The 9,856-nt window shown below is 44.2% G+C and overlaps 2 protein-coding genes across 2 annotated transcripts in view; one reads left to right on the top strand and one right to left on the bottom strand.

Annotated features, from left to right (window-relative positions):
* The window catches only part of alg1 (ALG1 chitobiosyldiphosphodolichol beta-mannosyltransferase), a 7,111-nt gene extending 2,556 nt beyond the window's left edge, over window positions 1-4,555 (top strand). The window contains exons 5-13 of the mRNA XM_037688575.1: window positions 1,485-1,574; window positions 2,511-2,624; window positions 3,117-3,232; window positions 3,309-3,347; window positions 3,429-3,494; window positions 3,576-3,686; window positions 3,819-3,933; window positions 4,265-4,340; window positions 4,421-4,555. Coding sequence (XP_037544503.1) covers window positions 1,485-1,574; window positions 2,511-2,624; window positions 3,117-3,232; window positions 3,309-3,347; window positions 3,429-3,494; window positions 3,576-3,686; window positions 3,819-3,933; window positions 4,265-4,340; window positions 4,421-4,555 — 862 coding nt within the window. The remainder of the gene's footprint in view (window positions 1-1,484; window positions 1,575-2,510; window positions 2,625-3,116; window positions 3,233-3,308; window positions 3,348-3,428; window positions 3,495-3,575; window positions 3,687-3,818; window positions 3,934-4,264; window positions 4,341-4,420) is intronic.
* A 77-nt stretch (window positions 4,556-4,632) lies between these two features.
* The window catches only part of eef2kmt (eukaryotic elongation factor 2 lysine methyltransferase), a 13,690-nt gene continuing 8,466 nt past the window's right edge, over window positions 4,633-9,856 (bottom strand). The window contains exons 6-8 of the mRNA XM_037688574.1: window positions 7,965-8,209; window positions 7,738-7,887; window positions 4,633-4,746 (exon numbers count right to left, since the gene is read on the bottom strand). Of these exons, the coding sequence (XP_037544502.1) occupies window positions 4,643-4,746; window positions 7,738-7,887; window positions 7,965-8,209 (499 nt within the window). The 3' untranslated portion in view covers window positions 4,633-4,642. The remainder of the gene's footprint in view (window positions 4,747-7,737; window positions 7,888-7,964; window positions 8,210-9,856) is intronic.

Raw genomic sequence — 9,856 nt, 5'->3', positions numbered from 1 at the left:
TTTTTCAAATTGAGTAAATTTTACTCTGGAAATTTTACTGTGTAGCTGATCGGCACAGTCTTTCAACACTTTTCCGGGGATGTTGTCTGGGCCAGTTGCTTTGTGAGGATTAATCTGCCTGAAAGTACTCTTCACTTCAGCTGAGGTCACACTAAGAAACTCCTCTTCCGGTGGTGAGATGAGTCTGGTGCTGGGTGGTCTGTTCAGGTCTTCAACATGTGCCTTAGAACTTGTTGAAGGCATCAGACAGGGATGGGTCTCTAGGGCATTGTGCTCCTCTGTCTTTATAATCTGTTACACACTTAATGCCCCTTCTCGTGCTCCGTAGGTCTTGTGAGGTGAATTGACCCTGGATCCTCTGTGCATATGTAGCCTTGGCCCTTTTAATACCAGTAACCAGCGCTTTCCTTGTCCTTCTCAGCTCCTGTGAGTTGCCATACCTAAAGGCAGTGTCCCTGGCTTCCAGCAGGGTGCGAACCTCTGCATTCAGAGTTTTCTGTTCGGGTAGCTCTTAACATATCTGATGGTGGTGAGGTCATCAGCACATTTATTAATGTACTCCAGGACTGAGGATGTGTATTGCTCCAAGTCTAGCTTGCCCACATTCACAACAGCCTCCCTGAAGATGGAGTGACAGATAGCTGCAAGGTGGAGGTGGGAGTGCATCAAGGATCGGCTCTGAGCCCCTTCTTGTTTGCTCTGGTGATGGACCGTCTAACAAATGAAGTCAGGCAGGAATCCCCATGGACTATGATGTTTGCAGATGACATTGTGATCTGTGGTGAGAATGGAACAGGTGGAAGAGAACTTGGAGAGGTGGAGATGTGCACTTGAAAGAAGAGGAATGAAAGTCAGCCGTAGTAAGACAGAGTACATGTGTGTAAGAGGGAGGAGGTGGAACAGTGAGGCTACAAGGAGCAGAGGTCACAAAGGTGCAGGACTTCAAGGACTTGGGATCCATTGTCCAGGAAAATGGGGAGTGTGGTAAAGAGGTGAAGAAGAGAGTCCAGGCAGGATGGAGTGGATGGAGAAAAGTTTCAGGAGTGATTCGTGAAAAAAGGGTGTCAGCAAAAGTCAAAGGAAAAGTTTACAAGACAGTGGTGAGACCAGCTATGTTGTATTGTCTGGAGACAGAGACATGGACAAAAAGACAGGAGACAGAACTGGAAGTTGCAGAAATGAAGATGTTGAGGTTCTCCTTAGGAGTGACAAGGATGGATAAGATTAGGAATGAGATCATCAGAGGTACAACACAGGTTGAACAACTGGGAGATAAAGTTAGAGACCAGACTGAGATGGTTTGGACATGTCCAGAGGAGGGACAGTGGTTTGGACATGTCTAGAGAAGGGACAGTGGGTATATTGGTAGAAGGATGTTAGAAATGCAGCTGCCAGGATCTTTGGTGGACCTGGTCTCAGTGGACCTGGTCCAGATGCAGGAATGATGAATGTAATCAAAGGTCACGTGTCCTCTCATCCTTCAGGTATGAGCGTGTCTTCGGGTCTCTGTCCTCCAACAACCTGTGCGTCACCGAGGCCATGAGGGATGACCTGAAGACCAACTGGGCCATCAGGTGGGTTCTTCCTAAAGTTCTGTTTCACTCTGTTTGAAGAACCGTAAAGGAACCATCTGACCGAGGTTCTGTTGAATGATGAACAGAACCTGATGAGCAGCTTCATGTTCTGTCATCAAGTGCTGCAGGACCACCAGAACCAAAAGGTCCATAACCAGGGCTTAATTTGAGCCTGTTCCTGCTGGAACAGGATCTGGGAACTCTCTTATTTTGACAGGGTGTGTTATGGTAACTATTTGCTTGGATCCAGTAACTCAGGCTGACTAATAATAAAGTTATGAATAAATATGACTGCCTTAAACAAATAAAACCTATACTGGACATGTAATCTGAAAATAATTACATAAACACTCATTTTAAACACAACAGCCACATACGAGCTTCCTAATATCACAGAAGCTTCCACTTCTACCCTTAAAACTCTGGAGATTCAAAATGGCTGCAGGACAATAAGCCACGTTCTGCTGGGCTCCTGTTAGCTCTCAGCGATTGCTGGACCCTGCCGACTCCTGGCTGATACATGTTGTTGACCAACACCAGCAGATGACATGTCCAAAGTTATGTTCTCTGATGAAAGTAAATTTTACATTTCCTTTGGAAATCAAGGTCCCAGAGTAATACGGAGGAATTCTCATCAACATTAAAAGAAAAAACATTTGAAATATGTCAGTCTGTGTGTAATGAATGAATATAATATACATGTTTCACTTTTTGAACAGAATTACTGAAATAAATCCAAATAAATCAACTTTCTCATCATGTTCTAATTTGATGACCAGCACCTGTTTATTGAATCGTGTGTTTACTTGAGGTCAACGATGTTTAACAACCATTAAAATACTCCAGAATGCAGGAAGTGACATTTACTTTATTCAAACTGTTCTGGGGGAGGAGCCCCCCCCGGTGTCCATAACCTGCTGGACTTTGTGTTTTCAGCGCCACAACTCTGTACGACCGGCCCGCCTCCATCTTCAGAGAGACTCCTCTGGACCTGCAGCACCAGCTCTTCACCAGACTCGCCCAGACCCACCCACAGTTCCAGAACTCAGGGTGAGCGCTCGGGTCCAAATACGGTTCTGGAGAGGTGAAACAAAAACTGCTCTGCTCTACTCTCTGGATCTGGGCCAGAGTCTGGACCGGTCCTGGTTCAGACTCTGGCCCAGATTCAGACTCTGGTTCTGGTCCAGACTCTGGCTCTGATCCAGGCTTTGGTCCAGATCTAGACTCTGGTCCTGGTCCAGACACGGGTCCAGATCCAGAGGAGTTCTGGGCTCCTTCATGTGGTTCTTCTGGAAAGGCAGTCCAGTCTGGTGGTTTTGTGGATCAGAGTCCAGATCCAGTTCTCAGTTCTGTGACAGTTTGATGGGCCCACCAGCAGGACCAGGTTCAGGAGCTCCTTCTGTCTGACTGGAGTCAGAACCTTTAACTGAAAATGTTCTGGAACAGGGAAGTTCTGACCCGGTTCTGGTAATAGATTAAGTTCTGGTTTGTGGCCCGGTCTTTGTAGAAACTGTAACAAAACCTCCTCCGGTCCGTTCTCAGGTCCGAGGAGACGGACGCAGAGACCACCATCTTCACCATCCGTGACCCACGGGACGGTTCTGTGTCTCTGAGGTCGGACCGACCGGCACTGCTCGTCAGCAGCACCAGCTGGACGGGTCAGAACCGCCCGTAAACCCAGATGTTGATTTATTCCAGATGTCTCTTTGACCGATGTCTCTGGTTCCTCTGCAGAAGATGAAGACTTCTCCGTCCTGCTGAAGGCTTTGGAAGGTCCAACAAGATTCTGATCTGACCCAAACGAACCGAACCAACAGAACCGGCTTTCATGTCCTCCGTGTGTTCTCCCCACAGAGTACGACAGGCTCGCCGGAGGAAGAGGAGGAGCTTCTTTACCTCCGTTGTTCTGCGTAATCACAGGTGAGCCCAGCTGGGTCCAACAGAACCTGAGGTTTTGACGCAGCTGGGTCCAACAGAACCAGACGTTGTGTTTGTGTGCAGGTAAGGGTCCTCAGAAGGGACACTACAAGACGCTGATAGACGCCCTGCAGCTGCAGCACGTCAGGATCTGCACGCCGTGGCTCCACGCCGAGGACTACCCTCTCCTGTTGGGTCAGTTCTGACGGAACAGAAAGTTCTAATGATGTTCTTCATCCTTTACTGACAGCTCAGAACCTCAGAGTCCAACAGAACTTCCCTCCTCCTGTCAGGAAGTGGTCTCAGCTGCGTCTCCGTGTCCTGCAGGTGCTGCAGACCTGGGAGTCTGTCTCCACGTGTCCTCCAGTGGTTTGGACCTGCCCATGAAGGTGGTGGACATGTTCGGCTGCTGTCTCCCTGTCTGCGCCGTCAGCTTCCGCTGGTGAGAAACGCTGTGATACCGGGTCAGAACCACGCAAAGACTGGGTCAGAACCACGCAGAGACCGGGTCAGAACCACACAGAGACCAACAGAACTGAATCTGAAGGTTTTCAGATGTTTCTCCACTCAGAACAAAGTTCAGTCTCATTAAATCGCAGCTGAACTAGCAGCAGCTGAACTAGCAGCCGAAGATGAGCTGAACTAGCAGCCGAAGATGAGCTGAACTAGCAGCCGAAGATGAGCTGAACCATGTCGCTCCTGCTCCAGTTTCTGGTCCAAACATCCTCCAGCTGCAACAGAACCACCTAATGGACCTCTGCTCTGTTCTGCAGTTTACCTGAGCTGGTGAAGCACGAAGAGAACGGTCTGATCTTCAGGGACGCTGCAGAGCTCGCTGTGCAGCTCCAGGTGAGGCGGACTCGATCAGAGACCACAGGTGGACTGGACTCTGACATGAATAAAGGTTTTGTTGTTCTTGTGTGTCCCAGACTCTGCTGGTGAACTTTCCCAGTCCAGACGGTCAGCTGGGAGCCTTCAGGAGGAACCTCCGGACCAGCAGGGGCCAGTCCTGGGATGACAACTGGGACCAGAAGGTCCTCCCTCTGATGTGCGCTCAGAGATGACTGGTCTGTGCTGGTCCAGGAACCAAACGTCACTGAGCTGTAGCAACAGTTTGTAAATAAAATCTTTATTCTGCTGCAGCTTTTATTTTAATGAAGGAACAGTCGGATCAGTTCGATGGGGGCGGTTCTGTTGTAGGGAAAGACCCGTTTGACGGGTCCGGACATCACCTGGAGGCCGATCCTTGACGTTTCTAGAAAACAAAAGAGTTTCAGTTTTCTGATGTTTGAAATACAAACTGGAAGGAAAAAAAACAGTTTCCTGTCTGAACAGGAAGTCTGATTAATTTTTTTTAATTTATTAAATAAAAGTAAAACATTACATGATAGTTATCAATATACATTCAACGAAAAAAAAGAACAAAAGCCAGAGGGATTATTCAAGTCAACACATTAGAGAACACAAATCAAATGTTTTTAGATCTTTCTTGTTGCTTGAGTCACAAATGTTTACAACGTTCTGTTCAGACTCCATGTGGAAGGCCTGAAAAGAAGGAACAGAGTGACTAACCTTTGATTTGTGTATATGATATTTCCCTAAAAGTATGATGAAATTTATGATGTATAGTTCTGTTTTTTGTTTTTGGTATCACGGACTCCAAACAGCACATTGTTCCAACTTAAACAAAAATTAGTCACTCTTTCTCTGGATCAATGAGATTACTCGTTTCCAGAAGGTGGCAGTTTTATGACAAAGCCAGAACAGGTGGATCATAGTCTCAGGTTCAGACTCACACACAGAGCAGTCCACACAAATATATTCTCTACATTTTAACATGTACTGCTTGGCAGACCTGTGGATTAATTTATAAGATACTTCTCTTACTTTGTTTATCAGTAAATATCTATATGGCAGTTTCCACACATTGACCCAGTTCAGCCTATTTACAAATCCAGCCCAGTAATGAACAACATAGGGGGTACTGGTAATATCTGCTTGAAATAATGATCTAATATTACGATTAATGGGTTCAAAGGTTGAAGCACCAGCTAGTTTCTCAGCCTCTTCAATAAAGTTAGAACACCAGAGGGAATAGATTCATTACTAGATCAAATTGTTTTGGGGTAACAGGAAAATAAAATGTCTGCAAGAACTGAGTGGTTCAGCAAATTCCCATTATCATTAAGTAGCTGAGATACTAGAATTATGCCGTTATCATACCACAAGTTAAAAAAATAGATTTATTTTTGTATTTGATGTGTTGATTGTTCCAAATGAAACATGGAGAAAAATTGTGTTTATAAATTAAATACCATGCCAACAACATTTGTTTATGAAAGTTTGATAACCAAAGGGGAAGTTTATCTATTTTCTAATCACACAGAAGTACATATTCAAGGCCTCCAACAGTAGAAAAACATATTTGGGTATAAAGTTCCACGTAGATGTAGGTTCTGTAAAAACTGCTCCATCCAGTTCATTTAAAGGTTTTATTAAGAGTAAAGTGGAGAAAGTTTAAACCATCTGAATCGTAAGTGTTCATAATAACAGATTTCGTCACATAATGTGTTTTATTTTTCATATAAAATTGAATAATAACTTCTCAATGGCGGGACAGATTGGCTTGTGGACAGCCAGAGGGACAGCTGCGTGTGTGAGACGAGACAATCCCTCTGCCTTCGTTAACAATATCCTTCCATTCAGGGATAGATCTCTTTGAAGCCATTGGTTCAGTTTATTCCTTGATTTTTCAATAATTGGGTTAAAGTTTTCAGAGCATCTGGTTTTTCATTATAGTCATCCCGAGGCAGGAGAGTTTGCTTTTGACTGGAACGTTATAAATCACTGTGTTGTTGCAGCGTTCAAGAGGATAAAGCTCACACTTGTGCAGGTTGAAGCAGAGTCCAGAAGCTGCAGAGAACATGTCTATTGTCTGGACAGCAATGGGAACTTGGGTGACATCTTTTAGGAATAATGTGGCGTCATCAGCCAGTTGACGGATTGTAAGTTCTCTACCTGCAATAAAGAAACTTTAATGGACTATTTTTTATCTGAGTGGATAGAAGTTGTGTCCACAGGATGAATAAATGAGGAGAAGCTGGGCAGCCCTGTCTGATGCCCGACTGTAATTCAAATCTGGGTGAAGTCCCATTTTTTTAGTCTAATGGAACCGTTACTGTTGGTGTACATAGTTTTAACAGCTTTACAGAAAAAAATACCAAATCCAAAATGTCTGAAATATAAAATTATGCTCTACAGTGTCAAATGCTTTATAAAAATCCAGGAAGAAGATAAAACTGTCATCAGGACACAGAAATGAGTAATAAATTAAATCTAAAACAAGTCGAATATCATTAGAAATATGTCTATTTCTCATGAATCCTGATTGAGTTTCATCAATAAGTGGATCCAAGACATTTTAAATCCGTTTCACAAGTATGGAAGCAAATATCTTGTAGTCAGTGTTCAGCAAAGAGATTGGACGCCAATTATCGATCAACAGGAGTTCCTTTTTAGGTTTAGGAATCATCAGGCCTCGAGTTAGTGTTGGAGGTAGAGTTCCTTGTTCTGTACTTTCTAAGATTACCTTAAGTATGAAGGGAGCCGAGTCTTCTATAAATGTCTGATAAAACTACAGATCGGCCATCAACTCCAGGAGATTTGTTAGATTTGAGATGCTCAATGGCAGAGGTGACCTGTAGGGTTATTAGACCATCACATATCTTCTTGTCTTCTTCAGTAATTTGTTTAACATTATTCAAAGAACTGAGAAATAAAGTTGCCGATTGTTGGCAGTATTTGGTTTGATAAAGATTGCTGTAAAAACTGGAGCAGAAATTTGTGATTCTCCTTGGATCATCAGTTAAAACACCGTTAATGTTGAGTTGTTGGATTAAGTTCAGCTTTCCATGATGTCTTTCTAAATTGAAAAAGTAGGTTGAATTCTGTTCTCCATCTTCCAGCCACTTCTTTCTTGACCTTACAAAGGCACCTTTAGCCTTCTGTAAATATATTCCATTTAGTTTAATTTTCTCTGAGATCAAATCTAAGCCTGATCCATTTCCTGTCTGTCTGAACAGGAAGCCTGATCCACTTCCTGTCTGTTTGAACAGGAAGCCTGATCCACTTCCTGTTTGAACAGAAAGCCTGATCTACTTCCTGTCTGTCTGAATGGGAAGCCTGACTCACTTCCTGTTTGTCTAAAGACAAACGTCTCATGAAGCGTTTATGGACCGGTTCTTACCGAGCTGCCGTATGAAGCTGCCGTATGTCTCCGGGTTTCTGATGGTGGAGCAGATGAAGATGTCCGGCGGGTCCTGGGGAGACGCACAGTTCAGAACCTTGGACAGGAAGGTCACCAGACTTCCTGCCACATCTGGGTCATACACCACGTCTGCACAAAAAAAAAAAAACCAACGGCCATTACGGATCTGTACTTTATTTTCAACGTTTCTTTCATCTGGTCTAGACCTGCGGCAATGATGGTGTCGGCACCGATGTCTCGGATTTTGTCCTCCGTCACCGCGGTCCAGTCCAGTTCGTCCACTCTGACAGCGGGACGCGTCCCCTCGCTCAGACCGTTCAGACGGACATTGTCTCTGAGGTTCTGCAGGACCGAGGCGTGACAGTCACTGAAGGAGAATCTGCTGGGGCGGCAGCAGCGACAGATGCTGATACCGGTCAGCCCGGCGCCGCTGCCCAGCTCCAGAACCGACCTGCACGAGGGGAACGAGAGGTTCTGATCAAATGTGAGGCTTGAAGTTCTGAAGCGGTTCTGGTTCTGAACATCTGATCTGTGTGCAATGTGACGGGTAAAAACATTTAAAGCTCACTTCCTGTTTAGGATCAGAACCAAAAGGTTGGTTTGATTTCTGGATGTTGGTTTAGTTGAAATCAGAATTATTTATGATTTTATTATTAATATAATGATGTATTATATTATTTATTAACTCTATATTCTAGTTCAGTTCGTTGTCCTGAAACATTCAGATGTCTCGCTCCTCCACACATGAAACAAGATGGCTGCTGGCAGACCTGTGGAAATCTGAATATTTGAAGTACAACATGAAGGTTTCACTTTGATGTTCAACTAACATTTAGATTTGTGATCATTTCTGCTATTTTTCAACTTTTAAGCACCACATGTGCTTCAACACCAGCCCAGTGAACGATCAGGATCCTCAACAGCTACAAGCAGTCAAAATGGTTCCAGATGTGACGAAAGACACAAAGAACTCAAGCTGTCATCGAATGTCATGTCAGAAGAACTGAGCAAGGTGGAGAAGAACAAACAAGCCTGATGCGTTTGGAGAATTTCAACAACTGAAAGTAATTATCAAAGAAAAGGAGGAGAAGATTGAAGAGCTGGAAGGACAACAGCAGAAGACTAAAGGAGAAGACCACCACCAGACTGGAGCAGCAAGTCATCAGGTTCTTCAGCAGTAATTTTGCTGGACAGTAAAACTTTTGCTGCTTGTTCCACAACGCTGCAAAAACAAAATACAAGCTTGGATAAACGGAACAAATATCATCATTTGATTTGTGAGTTGTAAAACAACTGAAGGGTACGGAGGTGTTTGTAAATGAACACCTCACAGAGAAGAAGGCAGAGATTGTTGTTCAGTGTCAGGAGGGTGATCAGTCTCACATCGAGGAAACTAAACAGCCACTGGCCAAAAGGATGGACCAGCACAGAAGATCAACATCATCATACCAGGACTCTGAGGTCTACACTCATCTGCAGGTCAGAGGTCACTCTTTCAGAGATGAAGATGTTCACATCCTTGATAGAGAGGAACGATGGTTTGAGAGAGGAGTAAAGGAGGCCATCTTTGAAAAGAAACCGTCCATCATTAAACAGGAGTGGAGGCCTCCATGTCCAACATGTCCCCCTCTTACAATGCTGTTATTGCTAGTATCACTCAGCCCCCTGTGAATAACAAGCAGCCATCAGGGCACTAACGATCGTTAGGCCGATGGTCCTCCTTGATCATGTGAACAGCTAGTTCTGGATGTCAACAACAAACTGGTTGATCCACCATGAGAAGGTGCTATTTATAAAACTGAGTTTGTTGCAGCTCCTCAGACTGAAGAAGTCTTTTGGATAAAAGACGAAACGTTTCAACAATTTTTAATATTTTATTTATTTAAATTTTTAATCTGTCCAGAGGACCTGACTTAACTTTGTTAATGTTTCTACCTGGATTATTGAGCATGAATCAGAATACTTTCTGGGTGGAGTTTGTATGTTCTCTGCATGCAGTGTAGGTTAGCAAAAACATGCATGTTAGGCTGATTGGTAACTCTAAATTGTCCCCAGGTGTCCCTGTGATGGACTGGAGACCTGTCCAGGTGTCCCTGTG

Source organism: Nematolebias whitei, chromosome 15, assembly GCF_014905685.2.
Source record: "Nematolebias whitei isolate Nwh7 chromosome 15, NemWhi1, whole genome shotgun sequence".
Classification (NCBI taxonomy): domain Eukaryota; kingdom Metazoa; phylum Chordata; class Actinopteri; order Cyprinodontiformes; family Rivulidae; genus Nematolebias; species Nematolebias whitei.
Note: the sequence above shows the minus strand (reverse complement) of the source record. Positions and strands in the feature narration are given on the sequence as shown.